The sequence below is a fragment of the Eptesicus fuscus genome, chromosome 15, assembly GCF_027574615.1.
Source record: "Eptesicus fuscus isolate TK198812 chromosome 15, DD_ASM_mEF_20220401, whole genome shotgun sequence".
NCBI lineage: Eukaryota > Metazoa > Chordata > Mammalia > Chiroptera > Vespertilionidae > Eptesicus > Eptesicus fuscus.
In genome coordinates this window covers 17,604,825-17,628,865 of record NC_072487.1, presented here as the reverse complement: position 1 = coordinate 17,628,865, position 24,041 = coordinate 17,604,825, and the positions used below count along the sequence as shown (strand labels likewise).

The window sequence follows — 24,041 nt, the reverse complement described above, 5'->3', positions numbered from 1 at the left end:
ATAAGAATTATTTGGGGATCCTGTTAAAAGTACACTTGCCAGGGTTCTCGTTCACTCGGTAGGTTTGGTGTGAGCTTCAGAATCAGTATGTTTGTCTGGCTGGTCAGAGGGACGGATATAGGTCGCTTGTGGCTCACACTTGAGAAATACTGCTTGAGCTCCTGGGAGCTGAATGGTGCCACATCTGAGCTGCGAGGAACAATTTGGGGCAGACTAGGAAGTGGCTCTTGAGTGGTTTGTGTCTCCTGGCCTCTGTTTCTTATTTGGGAGGCAAAAGGTCTGTAATGTTCCTAAGCCCCAAGGCCCCACGTTCACTGTGTCATGTCCATTATGGACAATAGAGAGGCCAAGAGCAGAATCAAATAATTTTCCTAAAGGAAAAGCAACTCAGTGAGATCAAGCCAAGTGCAGACACAAGTGAGAGAACGTAAGAGATTTAAATCTCATTGCTCTGTCCAATGAGATACTGCCGTGGCCCTAACACAGCCGTGTTCTTCCTGGTCAGGGGGATGGTTGCAGGAGCGGGAGGTGAAGAAAGCGCTCAGCACCTTCCTGGAAACCACACTGGTTTTTAGTGTTGACAGTGCAGAAGCAGCTCATCCTCAGAGTGTTTGATATGTGTGTCTGGGACATGCCTGCAAACCTGCATTTTAATAAGAGATTTGGATGTACCGGTGGTCTACTGACCATCCTTCAGATACACTGGATCAGGGTGTGTGTAGCTAATGAGGTCATGTTGCCTAAGTGACCTCAACAAGGTTACATGGGGATATTTAAGTAGGATTGCAACCTCCAGTGCCTTTGAGGATGAGGGTAACTGGAAGAACATACAGTACATTTGACTGCTGTGGTAACATGAGGAGCATATGCCAAATATAAAATCCTAGGCCCAGGAGTCTCAACCCCGCAGCACATTCGAGCCCTCTGACAGATGCCTGGGCTCTTCCTGGAATGACCGCGCGTCAGCGCTGGGAAGTTTTCAAAGCCTCCCAGGTGGTTTCTGATGCACTGCTCGGGTTGAGAACTGCTGCCCAGTTGTTGCAGGGAGGGAATGGGAGTTCATCCTTGCCAGACCGTCAGCTCTTTCAGGACTAATAACATTATATATGAAATCTCCTGACTTGTAAATGTTGGGAAACAATTTAGATTTTTAAAAGTACAGCCTAGGCCCGGCCAGTGTTGCTCAGTGGTAGGGTGTCAACCTATGAACCAGGAGGTCAAGGGTCAGTTCTTAGTCAGGGAACATGCCTGCATTACAGACTCCATCCCCAATGCGGGCTTGCAGAAGGTAGCCAGTCAGTGAGGTCTCTCATCATTAATGTTTCTCTCTCTCCCTTCCTCTCTGAAATCAATAAAAACATTAAAAAAAAAAAAAATACAGGTTAGGCAGACAAAACACATCTGCTCACAGGCAGTAAGTTTGTGACCTCTGGTTTAGGCACTTCACTGGTTTTAAAAATTTTAGAAGCCTTTTCTAACTGTGAACAATTTTTATACTAATCCGAAAAAAATCTCTTCTAAGCCATCCTTTAGTTCAAGCTTATTTTCCTTCTTCCACTTCTGTTTGGACTGACTTTTCTGTTGGTTAGCCTGAACTCCATTTTTCTGTAACACGTGTATATTTAACGAAGTTATTAAGCGCTCGTGAATGTTGACCATACAGGAAGTGCAGCAGAGAACTGATATGCGGCTGGTGTTTTGGTTGCGAGGAAGAATAACTGAACTAAATTTTTATTTATAAATTATTGGAGGCTCATTTTCTCATTTGCTTTGTAATGTGCTATTTTTCACCCTGCAATTTTATCATGTGCTTTTGCTTTTTATTTTTCCTCTGCATATTCATATTATGGCAGTCTCCTTAAGATCTTTCTTCCCTCAGCTGAAGTGAGGAAATAGCTGTGAATTCATGAGCAGTAACTGCTTGTTCCAGAATTCGTGCATTTTTCTGATGTGCCAGACAGTGGCTGACATGCACAAATATCAAATGTTATTTGTGGAAAGGTTTGGTCTGATCCACATCAAGCTGTGCTTCTGAAATAAGGGAATATTAAATGTTTTTGGCAGATAGAATGCTCTGAAATGGGTGATTAGACCAATAGTAATGGGTGATTAGGCCTCAGTAAACTAAAGTTATGCACTCTGTATGTGTATTTGTTCATCCCTTTGGGCAAGACTGTAGTTTATTTACATGGAGAATTTATTTTAAGAACTTAAAGATGTGTTTCTTAAAGGCTAAGGTACTGTGTAATTCATATTGATTTTTTCCACTTATCTCTTGAGGCAAATGCATTTGTCCCTTAGGGTGAAAAGAGAAAAACAAGAGAAAGTCCCAAGATAAATACACAAAGCACTAAGACCAATTTGTGATTGTTGATATCAAAACATAGCCCAGTTTAATTCTGATAACTAGCTTTTTCTTATTAAACTTTTTTGGCATTTTCTCTTCTATCCATTTGGAAAGACCTTATCCATTTTGAGTCCGCCACGCAAAGAGCACAGGAAGAGCATTTCGGTTATAAGGAAAAGCATGTGCTTAGCTGCTGCTGGTGGACAAGCTGGGTGCACTAGAGGAGTTAACCGGAGGCAGAGTGGCTGGAACTTAGTGTTCGAGGGAGGGAGAGGCCTAGCTAGAGGCTCTGGAGAGGTGGGAGTGGCCTAGAATATAGTAAGATCATGGCAAAGACTTTGGGTTTTATTTAAAGAGTAGTGGGGGTGGGAGTAATGGAAATTCACTGAAGATTTTTCTTTTTAGCTTATTATTTTAAAATAATAGTCTGAAGGTCTAGAAAAGTTGCAAGAACAGAGCAAAATACTCATATACCATTTGCCCAGATTCATCAGTTCCTTTTACACTTTGCCACATCTGCTTTATCATTCTTTCTATATAAGTAAATACACACACACATACACACACACATACCCCTCCCTCTGCCTCCCCTCCCGAACACGCCCTGGCTGGGTGGCTTAGTTGATTGGAGCATCGTCCTGTAGACCATAACGTGTGGGTTCAGTTCCCATCAGGGCAGACTAGTATACCTAGATTGTGCCCCTGGTTGGGGCACGTATGGGAGGCAACCAATCAATGTTTCTTTCTCATATCAATGTTTCTCTTTCTCTCCCTCTTCCCCCTTCATCTCTCTCTAAAATCAATAAACATATCCTTGGGTGAGGATTAAAGAAAAAACAAACTCAGAATATTTGGGAGTAGATTGCATATACTGTATTCAATAGTATGTATTTCCTAAGAACAAAGTTATTCTCCTATATTACCAGAGTACAGTTATCAAATTGAGAAAATTTAACGTTGATACAAGGCTTCAGACTATGGTCTATATGCCAATTTTGTCCTTTATCCTTTTATACTCCCTTTTTCTAGTGTATAGTATCTAGTGTAGGATCACATGTTGCCTTTAGTTGTCATATCTTTTTAGGTTTGTTTTTTTTTACTCCATTTGAGGATATGTTTATTGATTTTACTTTTTTTTTAGGGAGGGGGGATATGAGAGGAGAAGGGGGGTGAGAGGGGGAGGGGTATGAGAGGGGGAAGGAGGGAGAGATGAAGATGTGATGTGAGAGAGGGATAGTGACCCATTGCCTGCTGCATGCATTCCAGGGATCAAACCTATAACCTAGGTATATTCCTTGACCATGAATCAATGACATTTCAACAAACTGTGCCACCCTCCAGGTCTCTATTTAATCTTTTAAAATCTAGAACTGTTTCTCATCCTCTTTTGTGACATTGACAATTTTGAATACCATAAAAGTGATGCTTCTCAGGATATTACATCTGCAGGCACTGAGGTCCATCTCGCCCTCACTGGTGATTTTAATTTTGATCACCCATTCAAGGTGATATCTGATTTCTCTACTGTATAGTTATCATTCTCCTCTTGTAACTAATTAATCTGTGAGGCACTTTGAGACCATATCCTGGTTCTCATTAAGCTCACAAGCCCCCCAACCAATTTTCTCTGTGATGATTTCACTGTGATGATTTCCCAACTCCACCAGTCCCTTCACACTTAATGGTGACAGTGGAGCTAGAGATAAACTTTAGGAGTAGAAATGATAGGGATCCCTGGAAATCCACATAATGTGTAGATTCTAAAGCTCTACCTTTGTAGGTTCTCATTTACAAATCTTGGGTAGGAGCCAGTGTGAGTACCTAAAATTTGTATAGCTTTAAAAAGTCCCAAGGGATTGTGATGTGGACTTAGGCTTGAGAATCACTGGACAAATCGTTCATATACCAGTTAATGCCATGAAATTTTATAATTACATTAGAAAAAGACCCGTAACTTTCTTTCCTTCCACATCTTCATCTTTAAAATGAACATAATTAAGCTCTCAAAATGGAAATTGAGGTAATAAATAAGATTCTGATTTGAATTTATTTTCTTTATAAGAGAAATCCAAGTTATGATGATGTATACTTCACATGCTACATATGATTTTTTAATCAAGAAGTTAACTAAATTTAAAACAGTATGTGTCTAAGTTTGAAATATTTTTAATGTCTTTTTTATTGAGATATAATTTAATATACCATAAAATTCATCCTTTTAAAGTGTTCAGTTCACTGGTTTTTATTATATCCACAAAGTTGTTTAACTATTATTGCTATCTGCTTCCAGAATATTTTACCCCCCCAAAGAAGCACCATGCCCATTAGCAGTCAGTCATTCCCAATACTGCATAATCTCAGCCCCTAGAAAACATTACTTTTATCTGTGAGTTTGTCTGTTCCAGACATTTCATATAAATAGAATCATATAATATGTGGCCTTTAATGGCTGGTTTCTTCCACTTAGCATAATCTTCAAGGGTTATCTGTGTTGTAGCATGATTAGCACTTGATTCTTTTTTATGGCTAAATAATACATTGCATGGATTACCACATTTTATTTATTCTGCAATATTTTTGCATGTCTACCAATGAATTTTTTTAGTGTTTTGCCTTTTACATTTATTTCTGAAGGCAAACTACTTTTTATAAGTTACTGAAAAGAAATCTCTTAATCTTTAAGAATAGTTATTGTTTTTCATTTCTATGCAGATTTATTTCCTTATTACATTTACTATCTTAATGAGGTTTCTTAGAGTCTTGCAGCTCTAAAATATCAACTATCAGCTATTATATGGTTTTGTTGTCAAGGTAAGCATTTTGCTTTTAGGGCAGTGATAATTTCAATAATTGAATATATTATCCAACGGGATCCCCTGAGATGTAGATGTTTGGTTTTATTTAGCATAAAGTAAGCATGACACCATCATTTAATCATTTGTACTATGTAATCAAGCTTCCATAAGGGATTAGAGCCAGTAGAATACATTAATATATTTTATTTTGCTGAAATTACAGAAACTTTAATACTTAAGGAACCATGGTCTCTGGAACCATTATAATAATATAATTATTATATTATATAATAATATAACTTATTATTTTTTTAGGGGAAATGATGCTTGCTTTATAGGTTTTTTTTGGAAGTGTTTAACAAGTGAATTGCAGCCGTTACCTTAGATATGCTTAGTTTTAATTGACAGATACATTTTTTTGGAGGTGGGTTAGGACCTTCCTTGATAATCTCACAAAACTTTGGTATTTTTCCCTAGAAAATGTACATGCATGTATGTACTTAAAATTTTGCATATAATTCAGAGGATTTGTGAATTCTTGTTTTACTGAACATCTTTCTAGAAAAATCGGGAACAAGAGAATGGGTAAGAAGGGAGTATCCGTGTTCCTGAAAAAGCCCAGCAGAATTAAGAATAGGAAAGAAGCTAGGACAGTAAGGGGGAGGTATAGCAGTAATACTTTCCAAGGGCTGTCTGCCTCTTTGCAATTTGATTCTTTCTTTTGAACTGCATGTTTGCTTATGTTTTTATTTACTCTTTTCTCTTTCCCACCCTGGGGAGTCGTTGTTCACAGTTTATGATTCTAATTATCTGGGGTTTGTACCTGGGATTTAGAATCAGACCTAAAGAATAAGCTGCACACATTGTACAATCTTCTAGTTAGTAACTGCCACTAGAAAACACTTTGTAAGTTCTTCTAAATGTGGATTTTTAATTTAAAATTAGTATGGTAATTTGCTGATAAATGTCTTTAAGACCATAAGATGTTATAATGTTTGCCTTATTAGCCTATTTATCTTACCTCTAGTTTATTTTTATTTTTGGCAATCGTGGCATGTAATTTAATAATATAATCTTTGGATCCCTAACTCAATGTTTGTATGTTTCTCTCCAGCCATCACCTGCATCTAAAATAGTGACACTAGCGGACACCTTTGCATTAAATCCCTGCCTCTATACAGATGGTGTAGCACAGAATCTCACACTTGAAACCTATATAATTTTATTAACCAATGCCACTGCAATAAATTTAATTTAAACAAATCCCTGCCTCTCAAAATGGGGATCCTGTAAAAGATGGTATGAGGGCAGAATCATTGTAATATGAAGTATATATATTTTCAAAGAAATGTTATAATCTCCCTATTTGCCTTATTGATCAAAAAAATTTGTCAAATGTCAAAATTAAAATATGTTTTGCTCCAAGTCTTCCTTTTTCTGGGAGCTTGTGTGGACAGGATAAAATGCTTTCATCCTGAAACACTATGGGATATACAGTATAACGAGTCACTATTATTTAATTTTCTGTTTTATAGTAATAATCATTTTGGAATTTTCACAATAATTTTTAGTATTCATTTTTAAACTTAAAATCTGCAGAGCTATTTTTTTAAAAAAATCTCTTGTTGGCTTCTAACTAGTGCTTTCGAATAAAAATTCAGAGCAGGTAGAGAAATGCTTTTAAAATGCATGTTTGATGTAGTAAGCGCTGCACTGCGCTTCTGAAAGCGCCAGGGTCACAGCTGCGCACATGGAAATGCCCGTGACTGCAGCCATTGTCTCCTCGCGCAGAAAAGGCTATCTCTGTCTATCGCTGAATTTATGATGTAAATCAAATCCCGGCTTTCCTCCATTCAGAGATGGAGCAGAAAGGTTGAGGTGACCTAAAGGTTACAAATAACTTTTTGACTTGCCTTCCACAAGACTAATTTGTCTTTTACTCCTCTTTTCTGTTAGGATCGATGTACTTACGCTTGGAAAGATGAATCTAGTTACATGCCTTAGTTTACCATTGCCTCTGCTCTGGTCTAGTGAAACCAGGAATTGATCCTGCCTTCCTCCCCCAACTCCGTCCTGTTAAGATGCACGTATTGATGTGTGTTGTTGAAAATATTTTGAAGTATTAGGTACCAAATTCTGCCTGCTTCTTGTGCTTTTCCCCTCTGAGCTCCTGGACTATGAAACAATGTACCAGCAGGACTATGATAACTTGGTTTTTAATGATCCAGTCAAAGAGTTTAAAAAGGCTCTTTGGGGGAAGTGTGTGTGTGTGTGTGTGTGTGTGTGTGTGTGTGTGTGTGTAACATTTATTCTAGATGTGCCTTTGGCACTGAAAGGGAAACATGAAAAGCATAAGACATAGACCCAGCTTTCAAACTGTTTATGCTCTAGTTTAAGATACAAACCTACCTGCATGACAATCTAATAGTACCCCATTTGTGGAGTATTCTGTGTGCTAGGTACTATGGTAAGTACTTTATTTCAAATAGCAATTAAAAACACTTACAAATTACGAAATAGGGAAGTGCCGAAGAACGTGCAACACATCGGTTGCTCTATGGTAGGAAAAACCCCCACAACAATGCACAGTGAGGGAGAGATTAGAGGCACTGAAGGCCAATGAAGGGTGACCTGGTTGCCTGGATTGTATTGATTTCGATCTTTAGAAACAATGTCTTTCTCTTTTTTAAAAAAAGCAGAATCTATTGGATGTCTCAAGAGTTAGAAAATTCTGATTTAAAAATTTCTGTGGGCTCATTCCGGACACAGCACTTCTCTCTGAAATGAAAAATATAAGCTGATGAGATAAAAATAGGAGACCTCTTTTTTTGAGGTCTCAGATTTTAATAGACATTGTTCTTAGAGCCATTTAAGCTTGGCGTAGAATTATTAATAGCTGAGAGCCATCGTCACCGCTTCTGCTTTCACAGGGTTGGTTCCACCTCTTCTGAGCAGTGTGAGGTCAGGGCTTCCATGGGTGGCTTGGGTTATATAACTTTGGCAGCAGAAGGTACTTACTGGTAGTCTGATTTCCTCATCTTACAGATAAACAAACTGCCTAAGGAAGGTTAATTCTCTTGCCTGAGATCACACGATTTGTTGCAGAGCCAGAATGTAAATTTGGATATTGACTCTTAATTCAATGCTTTCCCTCTATTATTTCACCTCCTCACCTCTCCACTTCTAGTTGTTGGTGGTGGTTTTTTTTTTTTTTTCTTTTCTGAGATATGGGAGTGGCAGTATAACAGTAAATACTTTTGATGATACTATGTAGGCACTGCTTATATAAATAACAATGATGATGACCGTGCCCCACATTTGTGTTTGTTTTTCAAAACTTGTAAAACAGTGGCAGACAATAAGCTATACAAGTGATGAGGTTGATTGTATAGCCAACCCATCTATCATTTTGAATGAAGTATTGTAGTCAACTTACTCTATAACTTGAATAGCAGGTTTGGGAATAATTGAAGTTTTAAGGCATAACCCAGGTTTTGTTTTGGTGTTCTTTTGTACCACATTATTTCTTTTGTGATCAACCATGCTTCTAATAAAGAGCAAAGTTGACTTGTTTAAACTGTGGATCCTTCACGTACCTTGACCTTTCTCAGTTATATGTTCTTGAAGGAAGTAGAATGGCTAACAAGCACTGAGTGAGAGGAAGAAAGAAAACTCTTGAATAATCCATAAATTTAATAATCAGTCCTTGAATACATCAAGAGTGAACTATACTTAGCCTTATGACATTCTAAATGCTCAAATTATAATATTTTAAATAGGAAAATAACTATTTTCTGTCATCTCCAAATTAGTATGTACATTATTTAATGCTGCTTTATTTATTTTGGAAAATGATTGTATATTTGCAAAGGCATAATTTTAGTTGTTTTCCATTTTAATTTCTCTTACACACCTACTATTAATATTTGATGACTATATTTTTATAAGAAACTTACAATTTCGAGCATAATTGATTGACTGCTTTTGGTTCAGTGTGAAGAAGGATGCAGATGAAATCATAGTTTTTGTGTTTGTTTGTTTTTTTTCAGTAACTCAGGCTGGTACCATGTTCTGATCAGCTCTGTGCCTCTCATAGTGCTTGTCATTTTACCTAGTGAAGTGGTTCTTACCCAGGGGCAGTTTTGCCCCCCTGATGACATTTGGTATGTCTGGGGACATTTGATCATCATCACTAGGGTGAATGCTATTAGCTTCCAGAGGGGAGGGGCCAGGAATGCTGCTAAACATATAGTTTATTCGACAACCCCCATAACAGAATTGTCTGACCCACATGTCAGTACTGCCAAGACTGAGAAACCCTTACATATGGCAGTTGCACGATAAAATATACTGATTTGGAAAATGCATCCATTCTATTACTTAAACATAAGGCCTCATTTATTTTATATGTGTATTTACATACCAATTTATCTTTGTTTCATTATGATTAACATATTAAAACAAAGTTTTTGCAATTATGATTAATTTAGGTTTGTTGTACCCCGTTAAAATAGTATAATATTAGTAATCAAATGTTAACAGGAAGATTCATTGTTCTTATTTTGGACTTCTCCCTTAAGGTTTTCAGTTTCTTGGAATCAATATTGTATGTTTCCTACCATATTTCTACTTAGATCTGACATGATCATTTCTGTGAAAAAGTTAATTATCCAGATGTCGAAATTAATAATTAATCTGAGAATCCTTATCCTACTATATTCTATTCAATCTTATCTTCAGAGTTCAAGTCTGAGATACTAAGTAGAATTTGCAGAAGTCAGCAGCTAGCAAAGCAGGACTCGGGCTTCAAGCCGCAAAGCTAGAGCTGCTAGACGGCGGTTCTCACAACCCCAGTGAAGTAGAAGCTGAGTTACGGCAGAGTGTTCTGCCATGTGTGCATCATTTCTAATCCGACTTTAAAGTCACCTGTCTCTTATTCCTGTTGACCTGATTTAATTTGGGCAAAACTAACTTTTAAAAAGGAGATGGATCCTTAACATTTTTAGGGGTTGAGGAGTGAGAAGAGGTAACGAATGAATTGGAAGAGTATTATTAAAAACACTTCAGTGCTTTATAATCACCCAAAAACTATGTGGTGGCTTGTTGGATTTTCTTTTTAAATAGTTATAAATGCCCCCACTAACTGGAGGGTTAGTGGTGGTTATATCTGATGCTCCTCATTTCGGTATGGTGCTTGTCAGAAGGAAAACCCATAGATAAAATAATGGCAGTTGCTGTTCTGATCTTTTTACTGATGTTACTTGAACATGACCTATTGAACTCTTAATCTAAGAAGTTTGGGCAATGATGCGTACCTGAGACGCTTTTAGGATTTGTTACATTTGTTAATATCTGTGACAACCATAGTAGAAGCAAGTTCTAGGTAGGTTTAACTGCCAAAGAGTTTGGAGTTTGGAAAAGTGATTTTTATATGAGTTGAGTTTTGGCATAAGAATAATTGCTTGGAGTGATCCCTCATAATGGCAGTAACCTGATCAGTCAGAAATAGCCTGCGCTTTAGCAGAACCTGCAGCCAGCCAGTGAAGTTAGTGCGTGATAGATGAGGTGCGGTTGAGGAGGAGAGAGAGAGATGGCGTTATAATACCCAGAAACTGTGTAGTAGTGTCAGAGAGGTGTTTAAGGTGAGTGTTTCAATGTGATGGAAGTGACATACTTTCCTGTTTAAGAGAAAACAAAAATCAGAAAACGTTCTAACTCCTAACAACCTCCCTCCTCTGTGATGGTTCACTTGGCAGTGGTTATCAACGCTGGCAACACATGAGAATTGCTAGAAGAGTTTTTAACAATTGCTGGTGACTGGGTCCACGCCTAGCAACCTCAGTCTAATGAGACCTAGACAGTGGTGTTTTTTAAAGAGCTCCACAGATGAACCTGACTTGCAGACCAGGGTTAAGAACCACTGCGTGATGGCAGTGCATCAGAACTGTCTGGAGGGTTATTAGGTCCGGGCTGGAGGAGAGAATTATTTACATTTCTGATAAGTTCCCAGGTGATACTGATATTGCTGGTAAGATGATCACACATTCTTAAATCATTTCGGTAACTAGTCTGCCCCTTCCTTCCTTCCTTCCTTCCTTCCTTCCTTCCTTCCTTCCTTCCTTCCTTCCATCCATCCTTCCATTCTTTTTTTTTAAAGATGGATACTTCTGTATTTTTGAACTTTTGAATTTATAATGACTTTTACATTTTTTGTTGTTGTTAATCTTCACTAAGGACATTTTTTCATTGATTTTTAGAGAGTGGAAGGGAGGGAGGGGGGGGGGGAGAGAGAGATAAAGAGAGAGGAAGAGAGAGAGAAACATTAATGTGAGAGAGGCACACCAATTGGTTGCCTCCTACACACACCCCAACTGGGCTGGAGATCAAACCTGCAACCTAGGTCTGTGCCCTAGACCAGGAATCAAACCCGAGATCCTTTGGTGTTTGGGCCGATGCTCTAATCACTGAGCAACACTGGCCAGGACAGCATTTACATTTTACTTAAAACAAACTTTTTGGGGAAAGAAGCCACATCCATAATAACTAAAATGTGGTGTAATGCTTCATAGTTAAAAAATATAATAAATTTACAGTTTCTAGTAGACTTTTTGAACTATTTAAAATAACTTATTTGTGCTTTTTCTTAATACTTCAGATTTCAGATTTTATTTTATATACACACACACACACACACACACACACACACATATTTATATTTCTAGGTATCTTCATGCACATAGCCCAAATAAAAAGATTTATCCTCATTCAAGAGAAATTTCCAACATTTTCAGTTTAAATAGTTTGTTGTTTGCGATGGGGGAAATATTTTCTTCTTCCTCTTCTCAAATATACCGGGGGAACGCAGAGCCATGCACTGTGAGGAATGGTGGGGGGAGGGGGAACGGAGAAGGAGATCCAGTGCTTAGGAGTTGGGGCAATGTTAGAGAAAATGGAACCTTCCAGGTTTGGAAAGAAAACAGCAGGAGGGGAGGCATGACTTTCAGAAGTGAAGGCATCAGGGATGGAGAGGAGACAGCTGCTGGATCAGGAGCTTGGTCGGTCAGAGAGCTGTTAAGTGGCAGAGAGTCTGTTCTCAGATTCGGGTCTCTCAGACTCTCCGGGTTCATTCTCTTTTCTGCAAAACAGCTCAAAGGAAAAAATATGTCAGTTCTAATGAGCCAACTGTGCAACAATGCAGCAAATGAGAGTTTGTGGCAGTTATGAATTCTGCAAAAAATCTCTAGATGGCATTGGCTTTTTTTTCTTTTTCTGCTATATTTGGATATTGAGAATGTGTAGTCCTGAAATGACAGTTTCCAATGTGACTTCCTGTGTTTTTCAGAAATCATCCTCAGCCTTTGATCACTGTGCTTGAGCACAGACCTGATTGCTGGCCCGTGCTTTTGCAGCAGCTGACAGCTTTTTTCCAGCAATGCCCTGAAAGGTAATGTAAAGTGAAATAAGCGAGGGCGATGGAGTGGCGTATGCTAATTTTAGAACTTGGCTTTTTCTTTTTTTAAGCTGCTTTGACTACAGTGTCTTCTCCTGAAGAAAAGTCTTTGAGCATATGTAGTTTAATATTTTTAAGAGTAAAACAAAAACCTCCCATATTTCTTTTTTCTTTAAAATATATATTTTATTGATTTTTTACAAAGAGGAAGGGTGAGGGATAGAGAACTAGAAACATCGATGAGAGAGGAACATCCATCAGCTGCCTCTCCTGCACACCTCCCACTGGGGATGTGCCCGCAACCAAGGTATATGCCCTTGACCAGAATCGAACCCGGGACCTTTCAGTCCACAGGCCGACGCTCTAGCCACTGAGCCAAACCAGCTAGGGCCTCCCGTGTTTCTTGATTGTTCAGATATTAAATATGAGAACAGCTGTTATTAAAGAAGTTGGGCAATTGGTTATTTAGGAAAGTTGATTAGAAATATTCAGTAAACTACTACAACTTTAAAATTTTTTTAATGATAAATCATTTTTTAAAAAAATGTTTTTATTGATTTCATAGAAGAAGGGAGAGGGAGATAGAAACATCAATGATGAGAGAGAATCATTGATCAGCTGCCTCCTGCATGCCCCCCACTGTGATCAAGCCCTGACAGAATAGAACTGGTTCATAGATTGGCACTCTATCACTGAGCTACACTGGCTGGGCTAATAATAAATTATTTTAATAGTTGTGTTAAACAATTAATATAAAGCAAAATAACGTAAGTCAATTACTTTTTCCTAGTAATAATATAAAATAGGGCATAAAGCTTTGATACTCCATACATAATACATTTAGAAGATATAACATATATGTATTATTTTATATATACTATATATTATATATATATTACAGGCTGTCCGCCAAAATGTATATACACTTCAACAGCTGATAGCTCAATTTTGAAAATGTAATGTATTTTAGTAAACGCTGCCTTTATAATTACTCAAAGTGTGTATATACAGTTTTTTGGGGGGGACACCCTACATATATATATTTTTTAATCCTCACACAAGGACATGCTTTTATTGATTTTAGAGAAAGGGAGCGGGGATGGGGAGAGAGAAACATAGATGTGAGAGTGAAACATTGATCAGTTGCCTCTCACATGTGCCCCAACCAGGGATTGAACCACAACCTCGGTATGTGCCCTGACTGGGAATCCGACCCAGGACCTTTCCATGTATGGCGTGGTGCCTCAACCAACTGAGCCACCAGCCAGGGTGGGGCATTATTTTATAAATAAGTTCTGCATTCATTTATACTAGTAGAAGGCCTTGTGATGTTAAAAACTTCACCTTCATGGAACTGAGAAGTGCATAAATTGACATTGATGTCGTGGACCCTAGACCAGGATACTTTAGTCTAACTTACTTTCTGGATGAGGGAGCTGAGGAATATTAAATGACTTGCTCAGGTCACATGGCAAGTTAATGGTGGCATTGGGCTGGAAGCCTCAGCTTTTGACTCTCATTTCAGGCCTTTCCCCGCCCCTTCTCCCTTTGTGGTAAACAGAAAGATTAAAGACGTATGTGTAGATATACTTGATTACATTTTTAAACATTCTTAATAACTTTGGGATTTCAGGTTATGTTTTATTATTTCCCTTTTCTCCTTAAGCCCTGGTAATTTCATACATATGTACTGAAGTGATAGTTAATCATTAGATACCACATCGGTAATGCAATATATAAAATCGGGACAGATTAAGCCAAGGAGAGTTTTAAGTGCATATAGCATATTGTCCTTAAGAAAGTTCAACATTATGCTCCTGCTGTCAAATAATAACAGCATCTTGGAAATATATTTTTGTATATGAACCTTGCATTTCACCTTCAATATCTCAAAGTGGGAGAAAACTGATAAGCTATTCGTGGATGTTCTTAACACCTGGAGAGTATTTATTCTGTGGGGAACACATTATTAGAGAGAAATGGGGAGACAGTGTTTCTTAAACCTCTTTTCTGGAAACCTGTGCTTCGTAGTCTAACTAATAATACATCATCTGCTTGCTTGATCTACGAAGCTGTTTTTAGTTTCCTAAAGTGGATGGTTTGATAAAGAAATATGTTTCAGTAATAATTATTAACTCAAAAAAGTCCTTTTGTGGTGTGTTTTTTTTTTTTGTAGATTGTATAAGTATTTTTGCACTTGAGGGAAAAATATTAACCTCCAGACTGTGAGTTCCATTAGAGCAAGCATCTAATCTGTTTTTGTTTCTAGCACATAGAAGAGTGAATGGTATGGTATTCAGTACATTTTGCAAAGCGAATAAATAAATTAATAAATTAATTAAATCTTATCAATTTGATAACTTAAGATTATTGTTAATGATGTTTTGAAATCACATTGCTGTGGAATGTATGTTATAAAGTTACATTGTCAATCATAATTCAAATAGTATTTCCTTCATGCAACATACCTTTCTTTTAGCAATTTTCACTTTCTATACTCAAGTTCAGGAACAAAGCTGATTGCCCCTATTAGATTCTATGCTTCTTAAGAATAGATAATGCCTGGTTTATCTTTGTATATAATACTTTTTAATGTATAATAAATACAAAAAATATTAAAATCTTAATTGGCATATGCAAATTGTAAAACTAATCTAGATTTAGTGTAACTGAATCAGTTAATTTAATGATCGACTGAGCATCTCTTTGAAGGCCTACTGTGTACAGTTATTGGTTATACAGAAGTAAACAGAAATCCATGGTCCATGCCCTCATTTGGCTTATAGTCTGGCAAGGGATAAAGATAATGAATTATAACGGCAATAAAGTCATTGTCCTTTGGAAGTTAATAAGGCTCCGACCCAGGATAGGTGTCAGGGAAGGCCCTCAGGAAGTCATTTTAAAGGAGAGAACTGAAAGATGATAGAAATTAGGCAGAGGAAGGAACAGGAAAGGGAGAGGGAATAGCAAGGGAGAAAGAAGCTGGATGACTAGAGGGGAGATTCAGTGGAGAGTGGAGAAGAGCCAGAAAGGAGGCCGGAAAGATAAGCAGAGGCAAAATTATGGAGGATTTGTGAATGGGACTAAATATTTTAAGGGTAAACTCTTTCAAACTATTTAATGACATAATGAAAATTTACATTTGAAAGGTCATTTTGGCATTTTAGTAACTTTGGACTTGGAGTTACTGGGATATACACTGAGTGGCCAGATTATTATGATCTCTGAACTCATAATAATCTGGCCACTCAGTGTATTTGTATTTCAAATGGGAACCAAAAGTATTCTAGACTTTTGCTGGAGATCAACCACCTATTTGTCCTGAGCTTTCTATCAGCCAGTGCAAAGGGGAAAACTGATCAAGTGCATGATTTATAGTATCTTTGATATCAAATAAATGAGGTACTCAAGAGAAGTACACTGAGTGGCCAGATTATTATGCGTTCAGAGATCAGGATAATCTGGCCACTCAGTGTATATTGAAATCTAAAGATACAATAGATTGGTAATGTTTGCCTTCCTCCTCTGCATAGGAATAGCTTACGAGGAGGGACTTGGCAGGTCACTTCACCTCTTTCTGCCTCAGTTTCTGCATAATTGGGATATAATATTTTTTTTATTTTATAAGTTTGTAGTGAGGATCAAATGACCTTAAAGGCATAAGGTGCAGTTAGTTGCACACCCTGTTCACAAGTAAATATTAACTTATAATCTTCCTGTGTTGTCTGTGTGGCTTTGTTTTATATAGAACCTCATGTACAGAGTGTTTCTGAAAATGCATGCCTGGATTATATTCCTGGAAAATGGGTCTTGACATCTATAATTCTTGAAAGGTTCTCATGATTCTGCTGTTCACCAAAGACAGATGCTGGAGATGTAATGTGAGATACAGATGCTGTTCTAGTGTGAAATGCAGATGCTATTCTAGGGTGAGATATACTAGGTAGATGCTATTCTAGGGTGAGATGTACTAGGTAGATGCTGTTCTAGGGTGAGATGTACTAGGTAGATGCTGTTCTAGGGTGAGATGTACTAGGTAGATGCTATGCTAGGGTGAGATGTACTAGGTAGATGCTGTTCTAGGGTGAGATGTACTAGGTAGATGCTGTTCTAGGGTGAGATGTACTAGGTAGATGCTGTTCTAGGGTGAGATGTACTAGGTAGATGCTGTTCTAGGGTGAGATGTACTAGGTAGATGCTATGCTAGGGTGAGATGTACTAGGTAGATGCTGTGCTAGGGTGAGATGTACTAGGTAGATGCTGTGCTAGGGTGCAGGTAGAGACCCTTAGTCCTGGCCAGCAGGCTTATGGTCATTTTCTCCAGCGCACAAGGCACTGTTTGGTGAGGGTATAGGTAGGTCCTTGTGGAACAGAAGAATCATGAAAAGTAGTTAACACTTGCTAACACGGTTCATGATAGGTCATGAGCTATTAGTTGACACTCGGACACTTGCTTGCTTGATACTCTGTGATTGGCTTTTGTGTCACATGATTTGCAGGTCGGAAGCTTCATGCGTCCAGATAATGGCACCGTTTCTCTGGTATCTCTATTGTGAACCATCCCAGTTGCAAGAATATGCTAAACTCAGACTAGCCCTGCTGAAGGTCCTCCTTCAGCCCCGGGTTCTTCGTGACGAAGAACAGCCATCGATGCTGGAGCAGCAGACCCTTCAGCTGTGTTGCGACATGGTCCCGTGTTTGCAGGTGAGGCCTTTCTTCCTGCCCTCGGAGCACCAGCACGTGCTGATTGGCACGGTCGTGTGTAAAGTAGAACCCCTGTGACTTGGCAAACTCGGGCGCAGTCCTGGCTCCGGAAAAGCTTGCAGGCTTTTGGAAAGGACGAAGGAACCAAATCTAGATTTAACACTGATGATGTGTACAATGTTAACTAAATTCACAGATACGTAAATCAGCACACTCCATGTTAGAATTAATAGGAGTGAAAACTTTCCTTTGCTTAAGAAAGGCTTCTTAGGAAAAAGAATCTTGAATTGAATTTCTCCTTGTGCAAGAGACTAAGCGAGTTATCGGAAAAAAATAAGAAAGATCTCTCTGTGCAAATTGGAAAAAGGTGTATCTCGGGGCAGACAGAGCCCTGGGACCCAGGGCTGACCGGCCAAGTGCTGGCTCGGTTTCCGTTTCCACGTGTCCCCTTACAACATGTGCGAGGCCCTGACGGGTCTGGCTTTTGAGAAGCCCAGGGTCTAGTAAGGGAGTTAAACCACGTATATAAATTTTAATAATTCAAAGTGGGTGGATGAAAGATGTTTAACAGAGGTATGGATAAAATGCCTAGGGAGTTCAGGGGAGAGATAAATCTGAGCTAATGTCTCTATAACTGCAGATTAAAAAAACAACACACACACACCAAAAACTGCAGTTGCCAGTGTGTTGTGATTTTAATGTAGTGGTTCATTTGTCAGGCCACCCCGTCCCATCATCCGGGTTTGTCCTTTGCCTAGAATCTGAGCATCGTGCTGCTTAGTGGATGGAGAGAATATTTTTCAAAGTGATCACTTGTGGTCACAGATGACCTGTTTTAAGTTGTGCTAGCAAGGAATGATGAGAGTGAATCTTGCCTTTGTGACTCAGAAATTGGCCTTTCTGTAATCAAGGCAGAGAAAAGGGAATTAACATGAATTCGCCTGTGGCTTTTCACAAATCTTGAACTAGGGTACACTCTACCACACCTTGCTTGCGTTACCCTGCTCTCTGCTCTTGGATAGAGGTTTGTCTTCATCTTCATGAGCCTGTATGGACAAGCCTAAATACTCATCAAAGGGAGCTCTGTGGAATATTTCTGGGAATATAAGACTTGTTAATATAGTTGAGATAGGTGAGAGAAAAAAAAGGGGGATACACCATTTGAAACAAATTGAACTAGCAACATAAACACATTTAATCACTGAACATACTGGCTTTTTTAGAATGAGGAATCTGGACGCAGCAGTGTAATCCATGTTCCCACTGATTACAGGCATTTCTTAGACTCTTTAGAAACTATTTTGCAAGGAAACCCTCCCTCCCTCCCTCCCTCCCTCCCTTCCCCTCCCTTCTTCCTCCTCCTCCCTTCTTCCTTCCCTTCCTTCCTTCCTTTTAGCAAGTACTTCTTCTAATTTACCTGCATTTTCCTAAGACGACTCATTAGTCACAATTCTTCTCAGAAAAAAACAAGCTTTTTCAAAAGCCTATCTGCATCCTATGTTGTTTTTCTCTGCCTTCTTTTTCCCCCTTCCATCCTTCCCTCCTTTCTCTCTCTTCCTCCTTTCTTTCCTTCATCAACTTCATACTTCTCCATATGAAATGGTTTCCAGGCTTCACTGTCCTATGGCAGGAATTCTCTAGTTTATTGGCGCTCAGATTCTGTGTTACTATGAAATGTTCCTCTTAGTGCTGAATACAGACTGAGCACCTGAATAGAATCACACTCATTAAAGTTTTTTTAGAAATAGCCATGCCTCCCTACTGCCCTATGATCAGATGGCGGTCAGTGGAACTCCTATTGCCTTTTCTTCTCATGCCAGCTGCCCTTCAGTTTATATTTTCTTTATTGGGACTCACCTGTCTTAAACTTCACTGTTGACTTTGGTCCTAGCAGTTCTTTCTTTTTAATTGTGGCTCTTGTCATCATACATGTTACCATTGTACATGATCTATTTCACTTTAAAATGGTTCTTGTTAAGAACTGTGGTAATGATAAAGATTAGAGAGCCTTTCATGCTAACTTGCTGAGGTTGTCTTTCGAAAGCTTTTTTATTATGGAAAATTTCGGTTATGCACCAAAAAAGTGCATTCAAGGAAATGTCAGACTTGAGGCTTTACTTAATTTTAAGTCCCTTCCTTTTCTTGGTGGCCTTTTGCCTCTCCCACTCTATATTTGCAAAAAAGCAAAAATAATTTACTGAACCTTTTACATTTATTTTTTTATAACTTGGTATTTTGGACTATCTCCTCCCCCTTGATCTTATAATACCTTTTTTCTCGTTTGCTAGGAATGAGTGTTTCTCTCTGTGTATAACTTGGGGTTATTACGGTGGTAATGACTGGTGAAAGGTACAGCTGGTCAACTGTAGGCTTCCCTGTTGATGAATTTAACAGACACAGGCTCCTGATTGAAGCAGATGGTTCATTGTTTGTAACCCAATCTCTGGGAAATGCCAGTGTGTCTGCTAGCAGGACCATATCCTTAATGCCGACTCCAGAACTGTGATCAGAACAGCTGGCCTTGAATTGAATTGAGATTTTTCAAGAGCATCCAAGTCTTTCCTATCTAATCCATTAGCCTGTGGAGAAGATACCCTGCCATGTGAATATGGTCTTTCCTCATGCCTGCTGAGAGTGGAAATGATGCTCTCAGTTAAGGTGCTCTGAGCAACTACCTTGCAGATGAAAGACTTATAGTGAATTAAAATAACATGCTAGCCCTTTACTATCAGCTAATTATGTTGCAGTTTTAGAAAGGAGAGTTCATTTGGAGAGCTCAGAACCAACTTTAAATTCCTTCAAGATGTTGGCACTGTCATGTAATTTGTCTTAAGAAATCTGCACTCAGAGAAGTTAGAAAAATAAATGAAAACAATTGGTGCCAGGCAGCAGTAATAAAAACAGTAGCAATTATTTTGTGTACCATAGTGACAGAAGGAAAAGGCAGAGATGTATAGTTTAATCCCATCTGAGTTGTGTACATTTCTGCCTCTCCTTAAGACTGTATAAGTTTAAGGAAAAAATATTTAACGTTTATGATGTAATTTAAAATTATTCTTTGGTTTGTACTTCATTGTAATGTTATATAACGACTTTTTAAAACAGACAAAAGATCTGATACAGACAACAGAAGTGATGCTGTTTATCGAGGAGGTGTATTTAAGCCTTTCGCGTCACCCTGGTTTCTGGAAAATTCAGCTTACCCAGCTGACCCTTCAGCTGCTGTGCGTCTGTGAAGTCAGCTTGAAGATAACTGGGGAATGCACATCTTTAATTCACCTTTTGGAGCGAAGTGTTGAGCTGCTGAAGGAGGTAAGGATAGTAAGAAATTTTAATGCGTCAGTTATCACTTCAGTGGGTCACTGAAGAGCTGGGTAGGTGCGCACTTCAAAGGGGTGTGTTGCTCTCATATGATTAGATCATACTAATGTCATCATTTATTATAAAAAATGAATCACTAAATACTCTTTAGCGCATCAGTTAAGTATCTGCCACTCGGTCACTTTTCCATTTACTCATGTAGGACACAAGTAATGAACATTTATTATATGCCAGATCCTATAGAATACATAGATGAAAAGGTGCATTCCGTGACCTCAAGGGGCTTACAGACATGGAAATAAATGATTACAATACAGTCAGGTGAATGCTTTGCGGTATTTAAAGGGCACAGTTAAGGAAAGGAGGGCATGAGTTCAGATGTGAGAAGGCTGAATAGGAGTTGGCCTGGTCCACACCAGAGGCTGGAAGGCATCCGGCTGCAGGAACAGCATGTGCCCAGGCACAGAAGCATGCGAGAGCAGGCCAGCAAGGCCCGCTCAGAAAACAAGAAGATGCTGAGTATAGTTGAAGGGTCTCGGTATAGGAGATAAGGCCCAGAGTTGAGTTCACATTTTATCTTCTAGGTAACAGCATGCTATTGAAGACCTTTCAGCAGAGAGGTGCCCTGCTAGTTTGTGTGTGGCAGGTTATTCTGATGGTAGAGTGGAGGAGGGTTTAGAACAGGGTAGCACTTATGGGGCAGGGAATGAGGAGGGATATCTTAGACTGCTAGGGCTGCCGTAAGAAAATATCATAGACTGGGTGGCTTAATCAACAGCATTTTTTTCTTGCAGTTCTATAGGCTAGGAAGTCCAAGATCAGGATGTTGGCTGATTTGAATCCTAGCAAGGGCTATCTATCTTCCTGGCTTGTGGACAACTGCTGTGTCCTCACGTGGTAGAGAGCAAGGGTGAGCTCTCTATTGTTCCTTCCTGTAAGGACACAGTCCTCCTGGAATAGGGCTCCGCTCTTGTGATCTGGTTTAACTTTAATTGCTTCTTTACTCAACAACAGTTGCATTGGCAGGTAGGGCTTTAGCATGTGAATTTGGGGTTAGAAGGGCACAATCCGGTTTATAGCAAGGAGCTAATTAGGGAAATGAAGATGGGAAAGTAAAAATATAGGCGATGAAACCAATAGGGCTTTGTGGTGACTAGATGGTCAAGGAGAGGGTCCTTGGTAGATTTTTAGTTTTCTATTTTGGACAACTGGATAGTGTCATTCACTTTTGGAAGTGGTAGCTGATGTTAGAAGGAAATTGGCAACTTTGTTTTGAGATATGCTTGGTTTAATGTATGTATGGATCATAAACAGTTGGCTGTATGGTTTGGAAAGTCAGGATAGAAGCCTAAACTAAAGGTATAGATTTGTAGACATTTACTTAGAGTCAGAGTTTTAAGTTTTAACTATGGGGTTGCATGACAGGGCTTGGGTTGGAACTGCAGGGACTGCTGATACTTGGAGTGTACTGATAGAGGAGTCTGGGAAAGAAGGGCTAAAGGTTGTATGACAAGCAGAAGAGACAGGTCTTCTTCAGACAGGTGACATGAAAATCAAGGGCAGGAATCTCTTAAAAAGGGGGATGGTCAGCATTGCCATGGAGAGAGGATGTGAAGTAAGATCAGAAAAGTAAGTACTCTTATGATGCAGCAAGTGGAAGTTTATTGTCCACATTAGAGGAATCAGTTTCAGTGTAGCGGTGGTGGTAGGAACAAATTGGATTAAGGGAGTGAATGGCAGACAAGGAAATGGAGAGAGTGAATGTGTTTTGGTGAAAGATTGAAGACTCAAGTAATCATTGGTCAATTTGACAATCTTGAGGTTAGACTGGTTTCTATGCTTGGACTCTAAATAATATTATTTTTATATACTATTATCTATATACACTGAGTGGCCAGATTATTATGATCTCTGAACACATTATAATCTGGCCACTCAGTGTATATCCTATATAATAAAAGACTAATATGCAAATTGTCCCCTTGACCAGGAGTTCGACCAGCAGACAGGCTGGCCAACCGCCCATGTCCTCTCCCCCTGGCCAGGCTGGCCGGACCCCACACATGCACGAATTCATGCACTGGGCCTCTAATATGTGTATGTATGTGTGTATATATGTGTGTGTGTGTGTGTGTGTGTGTGTGTGTGTGTGTATGTGTATGTGTATATATATATATATTTATATAGTATATATGTGTATATATGTGTATGTATATATGTATTTATGTGTATATATGTGTATGTATATATGTATATGTATATATATGTATACACACACACACACACACACACACACACACTGAGTGGCCAGATTATTATGCTTTCAGAGATCATAATAATCTGGCCACTCAGTGTATATAAAAGCATAATATGCAAATCGACCAGATGGCAGAACAACCGGTCACTATGTGCACTGACCACCAAGGGTCAGATGCTCAATGCAGGAGCTGCCCCCAGCCTGCAGGCCCTAATCTCCCAATTGGGGCCTGCCGGCCAACCTCTTGGTCCCTCCTCCTGGCCAGCAGGCTCCTATTGCCTGATGGGGAACGGGGAATCAAGTGGGTGGTGGTGGACGCCGATGGTACCAGGCCAAGGCGGGTGCAAGCGGGGCCCCAATCACCCCGCTGGTGGCCCCATACACAGAGGATGGGCTGCAGTGGTGGCGGGGGGCAGGGCCAGCTGCCAGCAGCTGGGGAAGATTGGCCTGATCACAGGCCAGGCCTAGGGACCCTACCCATGCACAAATTTCATGCACCAGGCCTCTAGTATAATATATTTATGTATAGTAGTGGTGTGCATTGATAACATACAGTAATATACTGTATATCTGTCATGTATTATGTAATGCCTATTATATATTAATAAATACATACTATGATAAAATATCAAATCCCCTCAGATGTATAATTATATCTTTATTATATATCTATATAATATCTACATATGGTTTTACCTATTGGGTATATAATAGATAATATATAGAAAAATATAGACAGATAATATTTTATGGATAAATATTATATAGAAAATATTATATAGCTAAATTACCAAGAGTTGTGTGTTTTTAACTGTACCTCATATTGTTCCTTTGTGCTTGTACTAGATTCATTTGCATAGTGACATGATTATCAATTATAATTTTATAGAGTTTATTTTTCACTATCATTCTGACCATCTTATTGTATATCTGCCTCTCCCCACACTACACATTTAGCATATATTTAGTAAGCATCTTCTGTGGCAAACACTTTGCTACAAATAATTAGGTAAAAACAGACAAGGTTTGTGAAGCTTACAAGCTAGTATGCATAAAAATCACTAGGCAGAGTTTATTAAAATGCAAATGCCTGGGGCCTGCCCCTAGAGAAATTGAATTAGCAGGGCTGTGTGAGGCTTAAGCATCTGTATTTTAAACTAGGCCCTC

At 38.9% G+C, this 24,041-nt stretch overlaps 1 protein-coding gene across 1 annotated transcript in view; it reads left to right on the top strand.

Annotated features, from left to right (window-relative positions):
- The window catches only part of FOCAD (focadhesin), a 243,842-nt gene that overhangs the window by 24,553 nt on the left and 195,248 nt on the right, over positions 1-24,041 (top strand). Inside the window, exons 5-7 of the mRNA XM_008145042.3 lie at positions 12,485-12,586; positions 17,092-17,296; positions 20,402-20,608. Of these exons, the coding sequence (XP_008143264.2) occupies positions 12,485-12,586; positions 17,092-17,296; positions 20,402-20,608 (514 nt within the window). The remainder of the gene's footprint in view (positions 1-12,484; positions 12,587-17,091; positions 17,297-20,401; positions 20,609-24,041) is intronic.